Raw genomic sequence first — 26,362 nt, 5'->3', positions numbered from 1 at the left:
ACACTTGGTGGCCTCTTTGATCTCAGAACACAAAGAGTAGGATAACTTAGGTCATTTTCAAGCTTTTTGGTCTCCGGACCTTTTACAGCAGGGGTCCCCAAACTTTTTACACAGGGGCCAGTTCACTGTCCCTCAGACCGCTGGAGGGCCGGACTATAAAAAAAACTATGAACAAATCCCTGTGCACAATGCACATATCTTATTTTAAAGTAAAAAAACAAAACAGGAACAAATACAATATTTAAAATAAAGAACAAGTAAATCTAAATCAACACACTGACCCGTATTTCAATGGGAACTATGCTCCTCTCACTGACCACCAATGAAAGAGGTGCCCCTTCTGGAAGTGCGGCGGGGGCTGGATAAATGACCTCAGGGGGCCGCATGCGGCCCGCGGGTCGTAGTTTGGGGACCCCTGCTTTACAGAATTAACAATCAAGGACCCCAATAGTCTTTTGTTTATGTGGTTTATATTATTGATCAACATTTACTACACTAAAATTAACACAGAAAAAATTTTTTTAAATACTTATTTAAGAATTCTTTTAAAAATGACAACAAAAACCCCATTACATATTAACATAAGTAACATATTTTTCAGAGAAAATACCTATATCCACCCAACCTCCCCAGAAGAGAGCTGGCATTTGTTCTACATTTTTGCAGACCTCTGGGCAAGGACTGGATTCTCAAAACTTCTATATTCAATCAGAGTTATGATATGTGGTTTGGGCTGAAGTATGTGTGGAAAATGACCTCACACAGCTATGCAGTTGGAAAAGGGAAGAAAAGCTTTTATCAATAAGTTGCTAAGTGGTATTTTTAAAACATTAGTAACAATGTGGAATCTGAAACCATATCAATAAATCATTCTTGTTGTCCACACTCATGAAGGAATGAGTGTAAAAAAGGCAAGCATCATCATATTGTCATAAAAGTAATTTTGATCTGTGGACTCCCTGACAGAGTATTGAGGATAGTCAGGCTCTCTGGAGCAGACTTTGAGAAACGCTGGCTTTTCCTAGAACATTCTTTTCCTAGAACATGAATAATAGCTTGTCTGCTTACCCATCGTAACTATCAGATTTGATAATATGTTCTAGAAGTCAGCTGATCAGAAAGAAACAACAACAATAGCAACAACAACTGCTTTAGACAGAATTCATAGCTGAGAAAATCTACTTAAGAGTCAGCTCTTTACAAGTTACATACCAGCAGCAAGAATCTGTGTTTCAGGTGTCTGTTTGGCTGAATGCACCCATACTGTGGCCCTTCATTGTAGATTGTCCCAGTAGGGTCAAAGAAGGGCACATAGCCATCCTTTCCGGTACAAAGGTAGACTTTCTCCAGCTGGAGTTTGTAAGCAGAATTAAGGTTTTGTTCTGGATTCCAAAGCACTCGGCCATAAAGTATCTGACCTGGAAAGATTGAGAGGTATTAATTAGGTCAGACTTTAAGATGAAAGAAAAAGGAATGTCAAGGGTAAAAAGGATCTAACACACTTCCTTAGAGTCAAAACTACCTCTTTAATGAAGAGCTCTATGAATCCATGTGCCCCTAAAATATTCATTCATTTTACTGCTTCTTTAATTGCTACTTTTATTTGATACGTGCTAACTAAGCATTTAAGGTTTGCCAAGCACTCTGTTGTGTGCAGGGGATACAGATATGAGTGCAATGCAGCTGAGAGGACAGAAACAATAGCTAAGTAATTGCTAAAAATAGCTAACATTGATCCAGTCTGTACTACTTGCTGGGTACTGTACTAAGTTCTTTGCACGTAAGAACTCATACGGTATCAACAATTTCACAAATGAGGAAATCCAGGGCTGAGTGGTTAAGCGACTTGTTGAAGGTCACAAAGCTAGTATGGTGAGGGTGGGAGTCAAAGTCAAAGGTACTTGGGCTCTAACACCCACACTATTAACCACCACAACACTCTGCTGTTATCAACCACAACAAAGGACGGCACATAATGTTCAGGAAGCATATAGCTGAGCACAGAAATCTGCCTGGGGAGAGGTAGGGAAGGATTTAACAAGAAGACAATATTTGAGCAGAATCCTGAAACATGAGTAGGCGTTTTTCAGAGAGAGCCTACTGACAAACGATGCAAAGACGAAGAAGGGGGAGCGTTCTAGGCACAACAAACTCGAGTACAAAACGCTGAGTGCCGGAAGGGCATGAGTCCTGGCACCGTTTCCTTAGTCCTGCTATGGCAACACGTTCTTCACCCACACTCTGTTATCTAATCCTCCCACAAGCTCAAAGAGACAGGTTCAATCATTATCCACATTTAAAATAACTTGTCCAAATTTTTCTGTCTGCAACATGAGGGACAGGAGTTGAGCACAAATCCAGTCGGCTCCAAACGCTGGTCCAGAGCTCTTACTCTGCGGTAGGTCAGTGCGACCAGCTTGGCGGACGCGGAGATGCTGTAGCGGGAGAGACGCCTGTGAAGACAGACTCGTGGGGCTGAGGTTCTGGGCTTAGGTACCTAAGTAATAGGGAACACTGGAAGGTTTTAAGCAGGGGCGTAACAGCAACACACCTGGGCTTCAGAAAACACAGAATGGAGGAAAGACGAAGAGATTAGCATCACAGAGATCAGACAGGAGCTATTTTAACGTAGTGAAAGATATCTAAAAATATAGCTGTGAGGCAAGGGGACGAATTCAAGAAATTGGATTCCATTTATTTTAATGACAGCTGGGGTGTGGGAGGGGAAGACATCAAGGTTAACCCTGAGGTTTTTTTCCTGGAGCACCTGGAGGATGGTGATGCAGTCAGTGGAGCGGCGGATATGGAAGAGGCACCTTTGGAGGGAGTTAAATGCAGTTCGAGACATCTCTAGGTGTCTGAAAGACATCCACTGGAGAGGCTTGGTACTTCCAGATTGCATGTGAAAAAGAGAAAAATGAAGCCCAGGCAAGATCAGGGATAAGGTCAACTTTCATGGAAGTAGGAAGAGTTTGGAGGTACGGAGTAAATGGATGGGACAAGCCAGGGGAACAGCCACAGATAGCGCCACAGTCAGAACAGAGGAGCCAAGCACAGTACTTGAGGACCACAGTGCAGAGAGAACAGTGCAGAGAGAGCCTCAGGGCAGGAGAGAGAGGGGTGGTCAGAGGGGCAAGACAGTGCCAGGTGAGGCTGAGGCAGAGAAAACCAACCAGGAAAAACGTGTCAAAATCCATGCATTTCATGTCATTAACGAGAGAGTTCTGAGCTGCTGTGGGACACACCCAGTCTGCAACAGAGTGGAGGAGTGACTGTGACAAAGGCCATGGAGACAGCGTATGCACACCCCACTCCTTTAGGAAGTTCCTCAAAGGAAAAAAAGGTTCGAAGTGGAGGTGGTGTTGAGACATTTATTTTTTGCTATTACAAGAGAACTTAAATATGTTTTTAGAATGAGAGAAAAAATTCAGACATGCGAAGAAAGTTAAAAGTAAAAAAAAAAGGCAGAAGGGGTCATTGAGAGAAGATAGGCAAAGCCCTGTCTGGTTGGCTCAGTGGTAGAGCATCGGCCTGGCGTGTGGGAGTCCCAGGTTCGATTCCTGGTCAGGGCACACAGGAAAAGCAACCATCTGCTTCTCCACCCTCTCCTTTCTTTATTTCTCTCTCTTTCTTTCTCCCTCTCCCACAGCCATGGTTCGAATGGTTCAAGCAAAGTTGGCCCCAGGTGCTGAGGATGGCTCCATGGCCTCACCTCGGGTGCTGAAATAGCTCAGTTGCTGAGCAAAGGAGCAGCAGCCCCAGATGGGCAGAGCATTGCCCTGGTAGGGGGCTTGCCAGGTGGATCCTGGTCAGAGCACACGCAGGAGTCTGTCTCTCTGCCTTCCTGCCTCTGACTTAATAAAAAAATATTTAAAAAAAAAAGAGAGAGAAGATAGGCAGACCTTTATTTAATGAATTTATTCACTGAGCACCCAGGCACTGGTGGTATGCTGTGCAAATTTGATGTTTGATCACAATCTCTATTCTCCAGGAGCTTATAGGCTATTGGTAAAGATAGGCAATAAAGAAGTGAAGAATATATAAAATATAATATTAAAAGTGTGATAAGTCCTATAGAAAGTGAATAGATGAACAGTGTTCTATGAAAGTGAAAAATCAGAAGGCTTGTGTTAGATGGTCTGGTGCGGTCAGGGGAAGGGAAGGCTCTCTGCAGTTAGTGGAGACCTGAAGGAGAAGAAAGCTAGGCGTTTGAAACGTCAGGGAACCAACCATGTCTGGAGCAAGGAGGGGTCAAAACAAGCAGTCCAAGTAGAGGAAGCATGATGGAGAGTACACACACATTTGCATACCTTTGAGGCTGGGAGGTTGTGGGCGGGGGTAGGGGGGTGGGGGTGAGGGGTGGGAGGTGGGTCATAGTGCAATCTCTCTGAGGAATGGAGAGATAAAGCAATTTCCCCAAAGTTAGTATGTTAGAATCTGGTTGGAAGCTCCAGTCTTCTTACCAGTCAGACCACAAAGCGACGCTGCCAATAATCACACTGCCAAGTATGTGATCTCATTGTAAAACGACCCAAAGAAAGAAGACACGTCTGTTTTTTAACATTGGCTGCCCTGGCATCAACCCCAGGGCAACTCCACTGGCAAGTTGACTGAAAGCTCCTGAGCAGAGACACTAGCTCCGGGGGCTTATCTGAACACTCCTCATCCGGCCACAGTGCCTTTGTGCAGGGGAAGGAGCCAGCTCACCTTTTGAGAAGGCTCCCTTGTAATCCATTTCTGCCAGTGACATATCAGATGTGTTGGGATCCATCAGAAACACCTTCTCATTATTGCAGAGCTGAAATTCCGTATTGAGAGAGTACACCACGGGCACAGGGCGGTTGGTCTGCTGGAATGCAATGGGTATCAGGAACCTAAATGCGGGAAAAAGGAGAGCTCCTTGAGAGTGGGTCAACTCTGCAAAGGCCATTCGAACTGCCCTCTCCTTCCCACCCCTCAGGATTGTGAACAGTGTCTTGTCATGGCTGCTAAATATTCACTGAATAAGGGGGTGAGTATATAGGAGGGGGACTCTGTTAGTCTGGGTAATGAGGAGGTTAACCTGCTCTTCCCAACAGGAATACTCTAGTTCATCTTTAGCACTTTTCAGTACTCTTGGCTTTCCCCACCCACTTCATTCTCTGGGCCCTCAGATTGCTCGCTGCTCAAAGGGTCACTGCCAAGTCGCCCTGCCCGGACTCCTCCTCTCCAGATCCGCAGGCTTGGAGACTTTGATCCTTTCGACCTGAACAACACTTATCTAATCCGATGTCCCACTCTTCATGACATTGCTAGACAACTTTTGCCTCCCCCTTACTTCAACCTCCACGGACTCCTTTCTCAGTCTTTTGAATATGCTCCACCCTTCCCTGCCTCTGGTGGGGAAGGGCTCCTCCAGCCAGACCAGCTTTCTTTAGGTTCTCTATTCTCTATTCTCAACTGCCTCAGGGCTCATTTAGTCAGCAAATATTCACTGAGGTTTTGTTATGTGATAGACATTGTTCTCGTAATGGGGACTCATCTGTGAAGAAAGTTCTCAGGGAGGTTACATTCTAAAAGGGAGATAAAGTTAATAAACAAAGTTCAAAAATAACATTGCACCTGACCAGGCAGTGGCACAGTGGATAGAGCATCGGACTGGGATGCGGAGGACCCAGGTTCGAGACCCTGAGGTCGCCAGCTTGAGCGTGGGCTCATTTGGTTTGAGCAAAGCTCACCAGCTTGGATCGAAGGTCACTGGCTTGAGCAAGGGGTTACTCGGTCTGCTGAAGGCCCACGGTCAAGGCACATATGAGAAAGCAATCAATGAACAACTAAGGTGTCCCAATGAAAAACTGATGATTGATGCTTCTCATCTCTCTCTGTTCCTGTCTGTCTGTCCCTATCTATCCCTCTCTCTGTCTCTGAAAAAAAATGATATAGCACACTACAAGGTAACAGGGAATTAGGAGACAAATTATGCTAGGAAGAAGTTCTGTTGGACATTTTAAATACGATAGTGATAAAAGGCTTCAAGGAGAGGAAACATTTATGCAAAAGCTTGAAGGAGGCAAGGGAGTCAGTCCTGCCGTTATCTGGGGAGAAAGCTGTCCAGGCAGAGGAAACAGCAGAAGCAAAGGTTTGGGGGTAACACGTGTCTCCAGTATATAGGAACAGCCAATTAGGTGGAATAGCTGGAATGAAGAGAGGTAACCAGGGGCCACATTAGCCTTATCCCCATATGGCAAGGTCTGTGGGCTTTACTTAAACTGTTGGAGGGCAGGAGAAAGTCAATGGAGTCTGCTCTGTTGAGAACAGAGTGGAGGGTGGAAGCAGGTGACCTGGTAGGAGGCCACTGCAGTAATGCAGGTAAGTGATGACAGTGGTTCTGACCAGGGCAGTTGCCAAATGCCATGAAAATGACTTGAGTAATATATATACTTAGTAGGGGATGCCCATAAGCTTGGTTGACAGAATAGATGTGGGGTATTAGAATCTCAGAGTAGGAGTGGAGTCAAAAGTGTTTTTAGGAATTTGAGTGAAAGTACACAGAAAAGGTGCCAGCAATTTTTTTCTGGAAATGGCCAGACAGTAAATATTTTAGGCTTTGTGGTCCTGTGTTCTCTGCTGCAACTACCCCACTCTGCTTCTGTAGCACGACAGCAACCACAGACGATACGTAAACGAATGAATGTCAATGTGCTCCAAAATAAAACCTGGCTTCCCAAATCAGGCAGCGGGAGGGAGCTGGCCTGTGGGCTGTGGTTTGCCACCTCTGGCCTAGAAGGTGGGAGCTGCCCTTCCCTGAGATGGGAGAATGCAGGAGGAAGGTGACAGTCAGTGACAAGCATGCTCAACCTGAGAGGCCTATGAAAGAGCCACATGGAGATGCTGAGTAGTCAACCTGATGTACAAGTTTGAATTTGAGAGGTAAGCCCTGGGATGCGCCTTTGTACGTAAAACTGAGAGAATAAAGGGGGAAGGAGATCATCAAGTGGAGAGAGAGAGAAGAGAAACTGTTTAAGCATGAGACAGGGCACTCCAAATGCATACTATGGACAAGAGAAGGAACCAGCAGAGCAAAGAGGGAAGAGAAGTTGATGGGGTTGGAGGAAAAACTCCAGCACAGGCTACCCTAGGTGACCAAAGAGAGTGCTCCGAGGGGGAGACTCAACAGCTGTGAACTGCTGTGAACGTGTCACAAAAATGAAGACGGACACTCAACCCCTGCTCCAGTAAGATACAGTCACGGGTGACCTTGATAAGAACAAGCTGGGTTGAAAGCTGAGAGCAGAAGCCTGTTTGAGGTAGGTTCAATAGAGGATGGAAGGAGCTCTGGCTGGTGGGCTCAGTGGTTGAGTGTCGGCCTGGCATGCAGGAGTCCCGGGTTCAATTCCCGGCCAGGGCACACAGGAGAAGCACCCATCTGCTTCTCCACCCCTCCCCCTCTCCTTTCTCTCTGTCTCTCTCTTCCCCTCCTGCAGCCAAGGTTCAATTGGAGCAAAGTTGGCCCAGGTGCTGAGGATGGTGCCATGGTCTCTACCTCAGGTGCTAGAATGGCTCTGGTTGCAACAGAGTAACACCCCAGATGGGCAGAGTACTGCCCCTTAGTGGGCTCACCGGGTGGATCCCAGTTGGGTTCATGAAGGAGTCTGTCTCTCTGCCTCCCTGCTTCTCACTTCAGAAAAATACAAAAAAAAAAAAAAAAGAAAAGAAAAGAAAAAAAAAGAGAGAGGATGGAAGGAGAAAAATTGGAAATTATAAATCTAGGCAACCCTTTAAGGACATCTTGAAGGAAAAGGAAGAAGAAAAAAAAAGGATGTGGAGGGAGAAATGGTCAAGAAAAATTTTTTATTTTTTAAAGATGGGAGAATTTACATGTTTTTAGGCTGGTGGGAGTACTTAATAGAGGGAAGAACTGCTTGAGAGATGTTCTTCATAAAGTGGACAAGAGGGTTGGATTCCAGTGCATGAGTGAGTGGCTGGCTTTGGATAGGAACCCAGGCTGTTCATTCACACAAGCAGGTGTATATGCACAGACCCAGGAAGGTGGGCAGATATGATGGTAGGGGCTTGTGTGAGTTATCTTCTGATCCTTCTGTTTCCTGCTAAAATAGGATACATGGTAGTCAACTGAGGGTAAGGATGGGAGATGCAGCCAGTCTGAAGAGGGATGAGAAGAAATAAAATACTTGAGAAGAAAGCGGGAAATCATTGGATAGGGAAGCACTGTGGTTGGCTGGGAAGCTCTGAGGGCTAACTTGAGATTAGCGGGAAGGAATTTAGTTTCCTGACTTAGACCTTGCTGAAGATCTGCCGGAACACTCTCTCCTCTATCCACCCTCCTCTGCCTAGTTAACTCTCAGTTGTCTTCCAGGTCTCGACTTAAACACCACTTTCTCTACAAAGGTTAGCCTCTTTATTTTCCCTTCCAGGTTAGGTCAAACCCCTTATCATTTGTTTTCATGACACTGTGCACTCTGCTTTCATGGTATTTATCATGGTTTGATATTTTGTTGAAACGCATCACTATCCGACTGAAATCTGCTTCAACCATTACAGGTTCCAGAGTCATATCTATTTGCTCGCCATTGTATCTTCAATGCTAGCCAAGCTCTAGATACGTATATTTGTTAAAGAAACAATGCATGAGTGATCATTTCAATGCTTTACTCTTCCAATAGAGTCCATCTGACCAGTCCTTACTTTTTACTAAAGGTTCTCCAGTGGGTAGATTTGACAGGGTTGAAGAAGGAACTCCGGGTGCAGAAGAAACTTACACAAGCCAGGGCTTAACCTGCTTCGCCAGCTTTGATACAACCACTAGTTGAACTAGTCATATAGCTGACTCAGGGAAACAGGTTTTGCTTGTTAATATTGGCATTGTCAGAACCCACATAGTATCTGGCACATAAGGACACTCAATAAATATTTATTGATTAATTAGAATGAATAATGGACTTAAGATGGTGATGATGATTTATAAGATTCAAATGTATGTCATACCTCACAAAACTAGGCATAAAATGAAACACAATTCTTTTGAATTAAGTCAGCATTCCTTGAGTCTGTCTTGATTATTTTTTTGTGTTCCACTTCTGTCGCATCCATATAGAGCCATATAAATGATCAAAAGCAAGGTTAGACCCAGGGAGAAAGCCACTCTAGGAATAATTTGGAAGGATTTCCAGACCTGAAGCCTCAGTATACTCAACACCACTCTTCCCCCTATGGCTTCTCTCACCCTCAAAGCACTGAGCCTGCAGAGAGATCAGTGTCTTTTTTGCTCCTTTTGCCATTTTCAAAGCATTGTGGTTGTCTTTAAAAAGAAAATTAGCACCCACGTTGGAGAAACTCTTCTTTCACATGTAATATTCTTTGCAATAGAATCTGGAATTATAAGCCAAATAGAGTGGTCAAATAAATTGTTGGATATTCCCACAATGACTACCTTAATTCTGTGAAAAACAAACAGCTACATGTATCAACACAAAACTTGACTCACTTATGAATCAACATATGATTCACTGAGGGGAAAAAAAGCTGCAGAGAGAATACATGCAGGCTGACATTTTTATATAGAGCTCAGAACCATGGAAAACCATAGAGAAGCAAATATGAGGTGAATCATATACCAAAACAAGGGGTGATAAATATAGATATCAGGCTAGCCGTTACCTTGGTGGAAGGTGGTAGAAGGAAGTGCAACAGGAAGGGGCCCTGAAGTATTTAAAAGGTACTGGTAGTGTTCTCTTTCTTTTCTTTTCCCTTTTGACTCCATTTGTTATAAAATGAAAAGAACAAAAGTGCTGATCTTGTGGGGGATCATTGTAGTGAGAATTAAATGTTCAGAGCTTAGTACAGGGCCCACCACATAGTCCGCACTCCACACATGGCCATTAATATCACTGATAATTATTATTATTCATTTGATCATCAGTATCACAGCCCAAGGGATAGTCAATCATTGCAGTTGCAATTCATATTAAGCAATGTTTTCTTAAGGTTTTATATGTCCACTATATATGATGTTCTGAATATCTAACATATTTCATACTTTAAAAACTTTAATAGGTGAAAAAAATTCTCAAGCGTATTTCATCAGACTTTGCCCTCTATTCCTCCTATTGCAGCCAACCGCCATTTTCCTGGCCGCTTCTCTCCCACATTTGGCTGAGTCCGGTACTCTCCAGCCTTGCTCCTGCCATCCATCCCCAGGACTCAGATCCCACAAGGATGAACACCTAATACCCCAGCCTCCCAGTTCTTGATGTCTGCACCTCCAAAGAGTTTGGTCTTTGGAGAACACCAATGCTTCACAGTCCTATTATGTGCTGCCTCCAAAAATCTCATTTTCAAATTCCTCATTTCTCTAACTGGCACCTCCTATCTCTCCAGCTCTCCTCTTCTTTGATGCCCACTCAGTATTTCTTTTTTTTTTTTTTAATATTTTTTATTTATTTATTCATTTTAGAGAGGAGAGGGAGAGACAGAGAGAGAAAGAGAGACAGAGAGAGACAGAGAGAGAGGGGGGGGGAGGAGCTGGAAGCATCAACTCCCATATGTGCCTTGACCAGGCAAGCCCAGGGTTTCAAACCGGCGACCTCAGCATTTCCAGGTCGACGCTTTATCCACTGCGCCACCATAGGTCAGGCCCACTCAGTATTTCTTCAATCACACCAGGACCTCCCTGACCACTTCCAGCAGGATGCAGAGGATCTGGAACATTGACACACCCGTGATGGGTAAGGACACACGGTGTACATATTCCCAAGAACTTCAGAAAATAGTTCGGCAGTTTCCTAGAAAGTTAAACATGTATGACCCAGCCATTCCGTGTATGTGCAGTTGACTCGTGACCAATGTGGAAGGTGCTGATCCCCACAGAGTGGAAAATTTGCATATAACTTTTGACTTCCCAGAAACTTTACTAATAGCCACTATTGGCTGGAAGTCTTACCAATAACATAAACAGTCAATCAACACATATGTTGTATGTCTTATATATTATATTCTGTAATCTTACAATAAAGTAACATGGAGAGAAGAAAATGTTCTTAAGAAAATCGTAAGAGGAAATACATCTACAGTGTTTTCTGAAAAAACAAACAAACCCACATATAGCTAGATCTGTGCAGTTCAGCATCTTTTCTCAGATTTTTTCCATTCTCTTTGTTCTGTTCCTAGAAGTGTGGAATTAAACTATAAACTGCCTGAGAGCAGAGGTTGCTTTAATGCTCTGCTAGAATTTCTGTGTCTAGGCCAGAGCAAAGCACCTAATAAGAGCTGACTAAATACCGGTTGAATGAATGAACGTTGGTACAACTCAGTCTCAGGTCTGATTTGGGTAGGAGCTGATGCATACTTGATTCTCTTTATTCGTGATAGTTGTGGTCTGTAAAGTCACAACAAACATGGCATCAGTGAATACTGATCTACTGCTCCCAGGGGAAATAAAGGGTGGAGTTCCTGCAGCCTCTGGTCCCCACATGTCCATCACCTGATCACCACCTAACTTTGTTGCATGCATGTTTTTGTTTGAAAGCATATACTGCTGATGCATTAACACAGAACTCAGGGCAACAGCACTATAGTGCATGCCTGACCCTCCATGAGGCACATCACAGCCTTCTTGTACGCAGAACACTAGACGGCAGTACAGCCCTGTACTTGGGAGCCATTTTACACAAGGAAATCACCAACAACAAAGCACAAAAATTTAAAAAATAAAACAGAACAAAAAAACCCTATGACACTAAACAGACTGTGGAAAGGACACTTGTTTACGGTACAACAGCTGAACCATGCTGGCAGAGCGCTGCCTTGCTCAGCCTGAGCTGCAAAAGTGGTGCCACATGACTCGCTATTTTGCCACTCTGTATGTTCAAGAATGACCGTGATAGCATCCCCAAAACTGGTTTTGGGGTTACAAATAAGTGTTAGCCAGTAGGTGAATTCATAAACAATAAGGATCAACAGCATTTCCCTACCTTTCCGGGGCATGCGCAGTGCAGGCCAAAGGCTTCTCTCCTGGGTCCACCCACGGCTGCGTGGGCTGCACGGTGCAAGGGATCAGGTAGATGGTGTACTCCCCCGAGTAGTCCTTCCTGGAGGCGTGCAGAGCACAGGGTGGTTAGAGAGAACGGTTTATGGATCACTCACTCACCCAGAGATACGCTAAGTTTGCTGAATAGTTTTCAGATGGTATTTGCCCGCTAAATCTAAGAACTTGACAAGTCTGTAAACATATTTTTCAGGAATTCATCACTGATCGTTGCAATCTTCAGAGTATTACCCAGGTGTTAAATAGAGCTACTTTATTTATTCAAGTCCTTTTCATTAGGAAAGCTGAGAAAGACACACTGTTTATAAAAACGTAAAAGGCTCAGGTGAAAGCAAAACAGAACTGGCCACTTCCTGCAGATTTCCATAAACTGGTTGGACAATTTCTGTTCAGTGTTTCTTGTTGGCTGACACCCTGATCAATGCATTCTCAACTGCAAAAGCTTTATTTATTATCGTCAGCGGCTGCTCTCATAGGAGAGGTAACAAATGCCTCAGGGTTAAACGACACCCTGCCAGAGAGAGCCCCACCCATTTCATTAGCCTTCAGATTTGGGGCTCCTCTCCCAGACTACAGCCTCACCCCTTTGCAGAGTTGAAGAACAATACCCTCCTCATTGAGAACTTCCCAGTCTATGGTGGGGCACAGAATTCTGTAAGTCATGACACTGAGAGCATGGACCTTTGTACCTCCACCTACTTCAATCCCCACACTTGTCACTGAGTAGCGGTGCAGCCTGGGCAGGCAGCCAGATATCTAGAAACTTCAGGAAGATTCTTCAAGACCCTTGGGAGGCTGCCATCCATTGAAAGAGAAGTACAGGGCCCTGCGTCTTAGTTAAAACTATTGTCAGCAACCGGCGAATGCTCCTCACACCCACGGGTTTATTCTCTGACCGTTTCTTCTGTATTATTTATATCTATTTATTACTAAAGTAATAGCAAAGATTTGGTAAGAAAATAATTAAATAAAACCTTGATGGGACATCCCGGGGTGGGATTACTGGAAGGGCACAGGATGGAAACTGGGAGGCCGCCTCTCCCTGGCGTGGCTCTGCCTCTGCTACAGTACACAGTAGGCTTTTCGACAAGCCACGCGAACTCTCAGGGCTTAGTCTAAGCCCCTTCGTACCCTGCCCTAAAAGTCCAGATGTCTGTCGGTATCTCTGCAGTTTTCGTATCTTCCCGTGAAGCTTGGACCACAGAAAATGAATCTTTGTACGCCATGTTTGCATCGCATGAAAATTGACATGTATAATGTGAATAGTAATCCTTAATTAATAGAAATCCTTAATTAGGCAAAACTGTCCTTGCCTGACCCTGGTTTTCCACAAGTCAGGTCAGATTATGTCATGCCCTTGATCAAACCCTGCGGTAGCTTCCACTGCACCAGAGTGAAGGCCGAAGTCCACACACTGGCCTACAGGCCCACGCTGTGGCCCTACCCCCGCTCCTTGCTTCTGTGCTGCCTGTGGCCCTTCTCCCTGCTCACTCCACGTCAGCCATGCTGTTCCCCGAGCATGCCAGATGTGCTGCCCCTCAGGAGCGCTGTCCCCACACCTTTCCCAGATAATCTGCACAGCACACTGCTTCCTTCACATCTGTGCTCAAAGCGCCTTTGTGGTGAGGCCTGCTCTTTAAGGTACTAATTAGAATGACGATACCCTCCCTCGTTCCCCTTACCCTGCTCTATACCATTGATTTTTCCACAGCATGCATCACCTTCCAGCATGTTGGACTAACTTACCTATTATGTCCGCTCTCGTGTCTTCTTACTCTCAGTGCTGCATGCAGGGATATTTATTTTGTACGTGGACACATAGTAAAGGCTCAATAGGTATTTGTTAGACAAATGAGTGCAAGGCAGACTGCTTGGTTTCTCAAGATCGCAGCCCTACTTTCCCCCACCCTGAAATACAATTTGGGTTGATTGCCTCGCTCTCCTTGAAAATAACCAAACACGGTCCTAGATGCAGGTCTTTAATCCTATCGTTCAGTGGTTCTCAACCTTTCTAATGCCGTGACCCCGCAATACAGTTCCTCATGTTGCGGTGACCCCAAACCAAAAAATAATTTTGGTGGCTACTTCATAACTGTAATTTTGCTACAGTTATGATTTGGAATGTAAATACCTGATATGCATTATGTATTTTCCGATGGCTTTAGGCGACCCTGCTGGGGTCGCGACCCACAGGTTGAGAACCGCTGCTATAGTTCTTTCTTCCTCCTTTCTAAAAACTAGACATTTCCCACATCAAAACAGGGGAGCCATTGCCCCACCTCCCAGAGGAAGCCTTGCACAGCTGGTCAGCCCAGGCTGGGCTCTCCGTTCCCTGAACAGCTGCGGTCTTGGGGTTTAGTATTTCTCATCATGCCCAAAGCACAGAATTTGTGGTGTAGTTCTTCATTTTGCCTTTTTTCTGTATATTTCACCTCCTTACTTCAGCATAAGCTCCTAAAGGATGTTTATTCAGGACCTACTATGTGCTAAAACCTACAGTTCTGGGGGCACAAGAGAAATCAAGCATATCTTTTACCCTTGGGAAGCTTATAATCTAGTGGAAAATGAAAGTCTATTCAGAACATTGTAATATAATGAGTTGTGTCAGAGTAGGAGCTGGACCAAATTGGGAGCAAAGAGGAGGAGCTTCCAGCACTAACGAGAAGTCAGGGAGGTGTCACAGAGGGTCAGTATCTGAGCTGTGGCTCAGAAGAGTTTGCGTGTTGCAGGAGGAAAGAAGTGGGAAAGACAGAGAGGGTTGCAAAGTCACAGGGGTATAGATGGGCAGTGGTTCGGGACTTGGTGAGGTGTCCCATGTGGTGAGAAGGCTGGATTTGAGATGAGGCTAGAGGGGAGGGGGTGGACCTTGTAAAAGAATTGGACTTTAACAGGTGATGAGAGTCAGCAGAGGATTTAAAGAGGACAGTTTCTCTGTGTATCAACTGGGACAAAGTACATGCATAAATAATCTCACAAACTGCTAGGTAGCACAGCCCTTAAAGATTACTATATATCAATTTCAAAGGAATCATTACACGGACAAATACATGATGTAAAACCAAAAATTTATAATTAAAGAAATCAATTCTTAAGGCAATCTGCCACTTCTTAACTATAATGCTAGAATAACATTTTCATGATAAATATAAATCTTACTTTTCTGATCTATAACATGGGGATAATTACATTTATGACAGACTCCTGGTTCCCCATTATTTTTTTTATGGTAATAGCTTTAATAACTTTGTTACTCCCATTCTTCCCTTTTACAAATGGAATAATTTACTGTACTTATCCAATTCCCATTCTACTTCTATACTGGATGCGGAAGGAATTCATATTATTTATTTTACAGGACATTGGACCATAAGGATTAAATCTGGTCCTAATAATAAGAGATCCTGAAATTTTCCCTGCTGTGGCCATTAGAAGGAAATTTCTTTATTACACTAAGGTTTCAGTTGGCCACGTTTCCCAGCTTCCCTAGCAGGTAGCACTGCCATGCGCTTAAGTCCTAGCCAATGGGATGTGAGTGAAAGTGATGTGTGTGCTGCCTGGTCTCACCCTTAGAAGAAGGGTGACTACTTCCTGGATTTTTTTGGTCAGAAGCTGATCTGAGTTACATGTGTCTTCTTCTCTATTTGCCAGAATGTTGTTTCTATCTATGCTCCTTTTAAAATAGAAATGATATGAGTGGATAAAGAAGATATGGTACATATATATAATGGAATACTATTCAGTCACAAGAAAAGATGAAATACCACCATTTGTGACAACATGGATGGATCTTGGTAATATCACACTAAGCAAAGTAAGTCAGTCAGAAAAAGTCAAAGACCATATGATGTCGGTCAGATGTGGAATATCAAACTGAAAGCCGTAAATGAACAAATAAGTAAACAAACAAAAATTCATAGACAAAGACAACAGTATCGTGCTTACCAGAGGAAAGAGTGTTGGGGGATGGGGTGGTGGAGGGTAAAGGGAGTCAAATATATGGTGACAGATTAGACTTGGGTGGTGGGAACTCCATGCAATACACAGGTCATGTATCATAGAAATGTACCTTGAAACATATAATTTTATTAACTGTAGGAATATGCTATGAAAATATGCAGAGTTAGGATGACAATCAGAGACAGGGAGGTGCCTTAGGGCAAAAGCCCTGAGCGGATGAGAGTCCAGGGCCTCTCTGACCTATACTGGAGATAGTACTCTCTGGAAACAGCAAAACAGCAGGATATGATTTAGTAACACAAATGTTTAGGCTCTCAGAACAGAGATTAGGAGTCAGCATGTTCCTTGTCCATGACTTCACCCTCTGAAAACTTCTGCTGTCTGCTTCCTTGAGTTAGTTGTACTGGCTAATAAATATCTGAGTAAGGCTGGGGACGGGGCTTCAGTTCTTTGGTCTGCAGACCGGGGCTGTTGCCTCCCCTCGGCTCCTTCAGCATGTCATCTGGTCTCCGAGTAGCTCATTGTCACCACAACAATTAACTAATGTCACTCTAATAAATTTAAAAAAAAAAAAGAAATCTAGCTGTTGAAGAAAAGCTCTATTTCCCAAGCTCCTAAAAGAATCTCTAAACATTTCAGGCCTTCCCCCGAGAGCCCCTACCCTGTATGCACCTGTTATAAGAGCTTGTGGCTCTCCAAAGTTGATAGGGAGAATCAAAGGTCTGAGCGCTCCACAGTAGCTGCAGGCCAAATTCAATTCCCCCTAGGTGGTCTGGCGTCAGTATGAAGGATTTCACGTCCGGCAGGGTATGGTGCTCCATCACAAACTGTCCTGTTTTAAAAGGAAACATACGCACTTATTTGTGAGCTTTATGGTACTTCTGGTGATGTCCTACAAGTCTTAGGATTGAATTAGCATTCCTCAACCAAACAACTAAGGTTAGACCTACCCTCTCGTTTTTAGAATATATTCCACATACGGTTGGGACCATATAAAAGTATAGCCCTCAGTTCATCATCATACTTGTGATGGTCATCAGAATCACAGACATTTATAAACAATATGAATGTGCTTGCAGAAATGGCATTAACGAGTATATTCACAATAATAGGGGTCTGTATGTGACAATCAACACTGAATAAGCTTAGCATTGAAATCCAACCAACGTGTTCCTTGCCAGTGATTTTCAACCTTTGTTTCTCATGCACTCATAAACTAATTACTAAAGAAAAAGGGGCCCTGACCTCTTCTTCCTTAGTAACTAATTTATTTGTGCCATGAGATGAAAATGGTTGTATTTAGTCAGGGGCACTGACCTTAGTAATTAGTGTGTGTTTGTGCCATGAAAAAAAAAAGGTTGAAAATCTAGAAACATCTCAGTAGTTTATAAATAAAAATACCAAATTTGGATTTAAAAAAATCTCACCTACCACCACTCAAGTCCTTGGTGGTGGGAGACAATTGTAACCATGATTAAAAAGGTAAATCGGCAAGACATTTCTACTCTTTAAAACTGCAGTCTTATAGTGTCATGAATAAATGAAAGTATTGACTATTGAAATACTGACTAAATGAAATAAATGACTATTCTAGATGAAAAGACACTAAACAGATATAACAATCAAACTGTAACATATGAATCTTGATTGGATTCTTCCTTGTATATGAATACATATAAAATAAATATAAACTAATATACATAAAAGCAAATAGAAAAGACATTTGGGGTACAATGGAGAAGATATGAATAGGAACTTGATATTATCATGTCCAAGTCACATGTCTCAGATGTGGTAATGCTGCTGTGATGTGTAAGAGAATGCCCTTTTTCGCATGAGAAGGCTCAAGCACTTAGGATAACTTGACAGGCAGCCTGCAACACGTTTTCAAATGGTACAACAAAATATGGGTATGAATGTGTGTGTGTGTGTGTGCACACATCAAGCAAAATGTCAATAATTATTGACTTTGTTTTTAATTGTTCTGGCCTTTCAACTTTTCTCTATGTTCAAAATTTTCCTATTAGGAAGTTGAGGAGAAAAACAGCCCTGACATTACCTCTGAATTTGGCATGGGTCTTGAATTCAATGACAAGACGGCCATCCTCTCGAATATAGATTCTTAATATTTGCAGCCGTGCAGAGAGCACACTGTCCGTCTGGATTCCTGGGTGGGCAACCATACACAAGACATTCAAGTTAGGGTGTGGAGGAGACTCCCGACAGTAACGGACACAGAAGTTAGCCCAGCAACTCCTCTAAAGTACACATGCACATTTATTTGGATGTAATGTAAGAAAAAATCCATATCTTCACATGTCTATTTAGAGATATTTGCCAATTAAAAATTATAGGACAGTTCATTCTACTTTGTTCTTTTTTCACAGTTCCATTTTCTGTGACACAGCTGCTTTATACCTGTGTCTCTTGCCCAGAGCCCCTGTCCAGGGCTCAGAAAAAAGTGGCTCTAAAACTTCTTCCATCAGCTTTACACCAGGATGTGGTTACACCACATCTGCTTCAGAGCATATTTTCTTTTCCTCACTGGGACTCCTCTTAGGATCTAACAGGACCATCAGTCTTGGTGCCTGCGTTCAGTATTCAAACCAGTGAAGAATTAAGGCTAGCTGAGAGGCCCGTCGTAACAGCATGACATGAATAAATTGTAGCTTTAGTCAGGGCAGCTGTAATCATGATACCAATGAATTCAATTTGACCCAAAATTAAAGGTTAACCACAAAAAGGAGGAAAAAGGAAAAACAACAACATCAAAAACCAAAATCATCATAGCTCAAGGGTTTATCTGACCCAAAGTATGAAAACTTCCTAAAGTTCTCTTCCTATGAAAAACATAAAGCAAATAAATAATGTGAGCTTCAATCCCTTAACAGAAGACTGCACATTCCATGACCAGAAATGAGGCCCATCTAAAGACAACTCCTGCAGCCCTGGGCATCTCCGCCTCATTCGGGTCCTGCACCTCAGGGAGGGAGAGGGGGAGAACGAGAGCAGCAGGAGTGAGGAAAGTGCACCGCGGGTAATTTCTGAAGCACAGGACACTGAAAACGGGAAAAGAGCAAAAAATAATCCGGACCCGTTGGAAGGAATGGAGGCGAGGACCATGCAGTTCTAAGGGACATTCCTGCGGCAGCAGCGGGAGAAGGTGGGGGGCAGAGCGAGGGGTGAGCTCCCAGCTGAGGGGCTGTCACTCATCCAGAGATAAGCCTGAGGTGAAGGTCATTTCAAAAATTCAGCACTGAAATCCTTAAAGTAATAGTACGGTTAAAGTCCCTTTTCTTTAAAAAAAAAACAAAAAACTTTTAGGAGTGCAACAGAAGAGCAAACTCTAAGGCAAAACTAAATAAAGGGAGCTAAGTTGCTTTTGATACATTTTTCCATTTCCATGTATCTAATTTGAAGACCCTTTCTGCTCCTTAAATATGAATCACACCATCTTTTAGCTAAGGGAAAATGAGCAAGATTATGCTCCAAAAGAACATCCACTCCTCTGAACCCTTCATGGGCGACACAGGGCCCGTCTGTCAGGTGCCATCCTCTATTCTAGGCCCGGTGTTATCTGGGCCGAATGCCTCCCTGGCGGTCGGTCTTCCAGCGTCAACATGGATGGACCGCATTCTTTTTCACGAACCACATCACAGATCTATATACCCTTTCCAGACTCCAGGCAGCCCTCCTTTGCCTGTACATCAAACAACAGGAAGAAGAATGCAGCTAATGTTAAAAGTCATTTATTTTTTTCCTTAAATCCTGCTGGAGCACAAGGTAGGAATAACTCAGATGTCAATGGATATACCTGTTCTCCAGAGAACAGTGTCATAGAAGAAGGAAAACTCCATCTCCGTGTGGTGCTCCAGGGAGGCCCAGCCCCTGGGGGCTGTCACGTAGATGTAGGACACATAGAGAGGCACGTGCACCGTCAGGAACGACTGAGCGGAGTCTCTCACCTGCCAAGACAACAATGTGCACACAGGGAGGGTTATTTCTTCCCTGGGATGAAAAGGCATGTGATCATCATATCTCAGTTCAACCTCCACTAACCCACTTAGTTATTAATAAAGTGGCCAGAATTGCGGCAGGTGCCAGGCTAGACGCTGGATCCTCAGCAGTGGAATGACCAAAATCACTGCCTGTATGGAGCCTAAAGTCTAGTAAGGAAGATACAATAATTTTTAAAATAAGGTATATAGCCCTGGCCAGGGAGTTCAGTTGGTTAGAGCAGCATTCTGATATGTCAAGGTTGCGGGTTCAATCCCTGGTGAGGGCACATACAAGAATCAATCAATGAATGCATAAATAAGTGGAACAACAAATTGATGTTTCTCTCTCTCTCCCCAACCTCATCTCGCGCTCTAAAATCAATAAGTAAAAGTTAAAAAAAAAAAAAATAAAGTAAATAAAGGGTCAGGAACTGGTCAAGGTGCTTCTGAGGTAAAGCGATCTGGGAAGGTTTCTCCGAGGCGGTGACACTTGAACAAATACTTTGAAGAGCGAGAAGGAGTTTTGTCTTTACTGTTCAACTGCCAGGAGGCTTGGCTGAGATTTTACAATTTCAGTTGTTCCTAAAGGACTGATCAGACAAAACTGGGATCTACTGTCAGTACACAGTCCCTCGCCAACTGGACTTCCCAGTAACCTGAGCAGAGCCTGAATTAACCCTAGTGGGGAAGATGCCCAAGTCTGGATCCGAGGGAGGAACGAGCGGCTGACGTGGATGTTCCAGCGAGCACGCACAGCTCCTGCTCCAGGGACCCCAGTCGCAGGATCTGGTATCATTTCTAGGAAACGTACCAACAGACAGCTCAGGGCTGCATATGTTCGGATAATTTCCCATCTCATACAATGCTGTGTCAAAATAACTTTGAAAAGGCAGAATGGTGTCCTTTCAAAGGAACCCGTCTTCTAAGAGGGCGCCTGTAACTACAATTAATTTGGCTCAAAATTTTTTTATTTTACTATGCAATGAACAAAAACTGGATGGAAAAATAGCACCAGCAGAAGGCTTCATGGGGAAGTTAGCTGTGTACACGCGTGTATGAGTGGGGGAGTTGGTTTACTTATTTTTTTTGTGTGTGGCAGAGACAGGGAGAGTCAGAGAGAGGGACAGATAGGGACAGATAGACAGGAAGGGAGAGAGATGAGAAACATCCATTCCTCATTACGGTTCCTTAGTTGTTCATTGATTGATTTCTCATATGTGCCTTGACAAGGGGGAAGGCACAGCAGACCGAGTAACCCCTTGCTCGAGCCAGTGACCTTGGGCTCAAGCTGGTGAGCTTTGCTCAAACCAGATGAGCCCGCGCTCAAGCTGGTGACCTTGGGGTTTCAAACCTTGGTCCTCTACGTCCCAGTCTGACGCTCTATCCACTGCACCACTGCCTGGTCAGGCGGTTTACTCATTCTTAAATGTCTTATATTTTCCTTTATAAGTATATCTTTTTATAACAAAAAAGCTCAGTTTAAAACAATTTTATTTTTCATTGGCTAAATGGAACTTTATATATATTTTTTGTTTGAAAATACAAATGTAAAGTATTTCTATGGTTCAATAAGGGAAAGAGCCAAATGCTTTGTTAATATTTATAACATCAAATTTGATTTCCCAAAAGTATTTTTTTATCTTCAATGTTGTCAGGGACTTAAAATTTTATTCCAAAAAATATTTTCCTTTGTTTAAGCAAGAGGAGGGGAGATAGAGAAACTCCTGCATGGGCCCCAACCGGGATCCACCCAGCAACCCCTGTCTGGGGCCCATGCTCAGGTCAACTGAGCTGTCCTCAGTGCCAGGGGCTGATGCTCGGACCAACCAAGCCACTGGCTGTGAGAGGGGAAGAGGGCAGAAGGGGGAGTGGGAGGGGGAGGGGGAGAGGGAGAAGCAGATGGTCGCTTCTCCTGTGTGCCTTGACCAGGATCGAACCCTGGATGTCCTCATGCCAGGCAGACTTTCTATCCACTGAGCAACCAGTCAGGGCCCCAACTTTTTCAAAGGACTCTACTAATTCCATATTTATTTAAAAAAATTTTTTTTTGATATGCCTTATTGTTTTCTTTAGAAAATTCCCAGATTTTTATCTGGATCTCACACTATGTTCTGTCCAGTTAATATATAGGTTTTATTAAAGACACTGCCTTAATCTCACAACTACTGATACTAGGACCTCCAAAACTTCCCGAGTTCATTGGCAAAATTAGTTTTCCCTCTTCTGTTTCTTCTCCTTTAACCTTCCTATTACTTACTAACTTAAAAAGGGAAAACATCCTTGACAAATATTGTACTAAATGTGTCAGGGCCTATGTCAGTGCCTTTCCATGTTGAGATTATTAGCGACTGTTTCGGATGAGGTCCAGAGAGGTTATGTCTTGTTCAGGTCTGTTGCTATTTTATAAACAGATGACCTGGGGCTTGGTTCTAAGTTCTATATTCTTTCTACCATATCTCAGGTATTTCAACTATTTTTAAAGAAACAGACAATGATGAAGTATTTCTGTATAAATAATCTTTCTGTGTTGATGTAAGAAGTGGGACATATATAATAAGATCCTGTATCTGAGATTTTCAATTATATTCTGATAAAAAAAATATCCAAAAGTAGAATCAAAGTAAAATCATGTAGAGAATACCAACTTTGAGGGCCCAGGGAGAAACCAATCACTCAGTGTTGCACTTTCAAAAGTGAATGTAGGGTATAGAACTGCAGAGATGGAAAGAAAATCTAAGAATGCCTTAAAACTCCATTCAGTAGAGGGCAGTAGTGTATACAAAATGAGGGTTAACCAAAATGAGAGGCATCACAGAGAAACAAAACAAATGTGACTCAAAGATACTTCCCCAAAATGATCACCCTAAGTCCCTCTGCAAGTTTCCTCGTTCAGTGTGGTTAAACCCAGCTTGAAATGAAGACCAACAGTGTAATTTTTAGTTCATTGAGATAACTGCTCAAAATGGTGTCGAATTTTAGATTTATTTTTCCTATGAGGGTGCATTAGCTTAATCCTTTGATATAACTGCCCTGCTAGGACTACGGCTTCTTGCGATAAAATTTTCTTTTGTCACTAATGTTTAATGACTGTTAAAAAGGGTCTATTTTTGCCAGGGTTGCCAGTTTGGAATAGATAGGAAATCAAGGCATTTTAAACAATGACACCTCCATAAGGCTTAGGATGACAATGTTCTACTTACCTGTCATTTTGACTCATTTCCCCAGGTGGGGAAGAGAACACATCTACTTAGTAATGACTGTACCATAAAAATAGAAATCACTTTGGCTTTCCAAAATATACCCAGAGGAAAAAAAAACATTATATACTCAGAAAAGCAAACATTAGATTTTTATATAAATGACTATGCCAGACAGTAAATTTTCTTCCACATTAATTCGAACATTTAGAGGACTTGAGAGGCTCTCTCTAGCACGATGCTCCTAAGGTCTCACTTGGGGGACTTATAAAGAAGTCTCCCTTAGTTGGCTGGCCCAGTTCTGGGGGGGGCCACTGGGTACAAAGTGCTAACTGAAGCGCTTCTGGAACACGCAGGCTTCTCGTGGCATCCAGGTGCACGCAGCCTTCAGACAAGCCCCTGGAGCACCCACCTGGAAGTCGGCAGTTACAGACCCCCCGCAGACATCAATTAACTCGGTCATGTCGTAATAGGCATCAAAGGTCCAGACGCAGCTCTTCAGGTTGAGGTGTTTGTAGAGCTGGATGGACTTGGGCTCCCTCACACTGGAGTCAAACTGGAAAGGGCGGTCGTAGCCGGGCCCCATGGCCACGCTGTCGTAGACCTGGTCATCCAGGAACCCTGCCTCTGCAGAGGAGCAAGGGAAAGGGCAAGAAACCATAACCCAGTGTGTGGACGCACCCCTTGCCGGCTGCCCAGAAGCCGGGTGGGGAGAAGGGACACATCCTTCTGACGCTGAGAGAGCTTCCCCTCCACCTGCGACTCTCTGAACAGAACAGCCCAGGGCTCCCAACACACACAGTGAGGAGCTGAGGGGAGCTGGTTAACTACTAGTGGGCGTTCCATCTTCCATGATGGGCCAATCGCGGCCCTGTTTGGTTGCACGGTAGGGACCAGGTTGACCAGCACTGCAAAAGTGGGCGGTTTTTATAAAAAGTTTGACGACCCCTGCTAGAGTGACTGGGTTCACAGGCTCCTCAGAGGGTCTGCAGGAACCTGGCAGGAAAAGGTGAGCAAATGGTGCCGTAAAGGAAGACGTCAGAGCGCGGTGGGCCTGCTTATTGGACAAGAAAACACACTGAAGCTTTGCCTGTCACACCTGACAAGTCTGGTTCTGTGCTTCAGTCAGGCCTTGAAGCAATGGGTTTACTATATGGATAATTTGTTGATGAGTTACTATTTTTTTAAGACCAATTATTATAAAACAGCTTTTATGAAAAGTCAACAAACATCTAACACCCCCCTCCCCTCGTGTTAGTGAACTCTTGGGAAAAGTCTTCATTTTGTGTTAATGAATAAATAGCTTACTAATGATGCCTTTCTACATCTTCCCGGATACAGGCAAAAATTACTGGATCAAGGGCTGCCAGGCAACTGAACTATTTTAAATGAAGGAAGACCTTTATGCGGCAGAGAGCTAAATACAGATACAATTTTAGAACACTGTACTAGGGTTGAGATTTTTAGAGTACTAACAGCAACTCCAGGGTTCTGAGAGCTGATGCATCTCCTCCCATGTTGGACAGCAGCACCCAACCCTCTGCCCCACAAGGACTTGGATCTCAACTCACACGTGTTGAATTTAGTTGTGTTTAAGTAGCAAGAGGTGCAAACATTCAGCCTATAAACATAGTATGTTCCTTTCACTAGCTACAAATGTGGACAAATTAAACTTTCATGTGTAGTCCAGTGACTTAGGAATAGTTTGCATTCAACTAATTTCTACTCTGTAAAGACAGTCACTACCCAAACTGATGCTTAATGAACGTGAAAGAGCACAAGAATGCTTTTCTATCTCCAGAAACACTGTTGAGTGATCATCAGCTGGGAAGGGCACAGTTACTGAGCACCCGCTCAGGTAAACGGAAACAGGCAGGACTCGGCGCCACCTCAGCTGTCAGCCCTCCAGGTGGGCTGCAGCTGCAGAGCAACGCAGGCGACACCAGGCCCCCGCTGGGGCAGCCAGCAGCCAGTGACCGAGGGAGGCGGTGGGTGGAAAGGTCGGCCTCTTAGGCTGACAGTAGGACAAGTCTGAATGACAGGCTCTATCCAGAGCTCCCTGGAGAGCTGGTCGAGGCCTTATCAGGATGCACTGCAGTTTGCTTTCTCCCTCTGCCCAATCCTGCTTCCTTTCCTTCCCTTTCACAGACATTGATCCCTAGTAAACAGCTTGGCCCCCAATTCCACCCCCACTTCCGCTCCTGGAGAGCCCATCCTAGAACATAACCTCTGTGCTTCAGCTTTCTAAAGAGGTTGCGATAATGGGATTTTCGGGCACAGATCCGAACATGCTCAAGCGGAGGGAAGGGGGGGGGGGGAGAACAAATATTTACCTTGGTTGGCACTTTAGAAAGTGCCAATGCATGTATGTCAGTCAGAGAAAGACAAATAACAAATGACTTCACATACACGTGGAATCTGAAGAACAATAAAAACAGACAAACAAAACAAACAGACTGGCAGATACAGAAGAAGACTGAGCTGCCAGAGGGGAGGGATGGGGGGCTGGGTGAAAGAGGGGGAGGGATTAAGAAGTACAAATTGGTAGTTGCAGAATTGTCATGGGGATTAAAATACAGCACAGGGAATGCAATCAATAATATTCTAATAACTATGTATGGTGCCAGGTGGGTGCTGGAAATACCAGGGGATCAGTTTGTAAAGTATACTGCTCACAAAAATTAGGGGATATTTCAAAATGAATAGGAAGGGCTAAAATATCCCCTAACCTTTGTGAGCAGTGTATATGATTGTCTAATCACTATGCTGTTCACCTGAAACTAATACCAAATAATACTGAATGGGAACTATAACTGAAAAAATTTAAACAATATATAAAAATGCTAGTGCATTTAATGCTCACCTTTGTTGGCATAATTGTTTTCTCATGTTAGAGATAAGAAAAGAACGGCTTGGGGAGTGTGGGGCAGCTGTGTTAGGCTTGCTCCTGGTGTACCAGCTGCAAGCACTTTGCTCGATTAGGGCTGAGCACCTGGCATGTGTGTATATGGCCTATATAAGGCTTTGGGTGCTTGTACTCGAGAGAGATGGGGAATTGTGGATACCCAGATTGCCTGCCCACCACGATGAGGGGGCCATTTTGCTGTTTGTGTGCCAGAGAGGCAGTTTCCCCTGCCTGTGTGCTTGTCCACCGTTGTGAGACTTTA

General features: G+C 43.8%; 1 protein-coding gene across 2 annotated transcripts in view; it reads right to left on the bottom strand.

The window, feature by feature from the left end:
- FRAS1 (Fraser extracellular matrix complex subunit 1) overlaps positions 1–26,362 on the bottom strand; it is a 513,532-nt gene that overhangs the window by 5,460 nt on the left and 481,710 nt on the right. For both annotated transcript variants that reach the window (XR_010751479.1, XM_066384281.1), the window contains exons 66-72: positions 23,608–23,822; positions 19,815–19,965; positions 18,060–18,167; positions 16,673–16,832; positions 11,970–12,086; positions 4,708–4,874; positions 1,213–1,418 (exon numbers count right to left, since the gene is read on the bottom strand). Coding sequence is in view for 1 of the 2 variants with exons in the window: in XM_066384281.1 (XP_066240378.1) it covers positions 1,213–1,418; positions 4,708–4,874; positions 11,970–12,086; positions 16,673–16,832; positions 18,060–18,167; positions 19,815–19,965; positions 23,608–23,822 (1,124 nt within the window). In the remaining variant the exon portion in view is untranslated. The remainder of the gene's footprint in view (positions 1–1,212; positions 1,419–4,707; positions 4,875–11,969; positions 12,087–16,672; positions 16,833–18,059; positions 18,168–19,814; positions 19,966–23,607; positions 23,823–26,362) is intronic.

This window comes from Saccopteryx leptura, chromosome 5, assembly GCF_036850995.1.
Source record: "Saccopteryx leptura isolate mSacLep1 chromosome 5, mSacLep1_pri_phased_curated, whole genome shotgun sequence".
In the NCBI taxonomy this organism is placed as follows: domain Eukaryota; kingdom Metazoa; phylum Chordata; class Mammalia; order Chiroptera; family Emballonuridae; genus Saccopteryx; species Saccopteryx leptura.
Note: the sequence above shows the minus strand (reverse complement) of the source record. Positions and strands in the feature narration are given on the sequence as shown.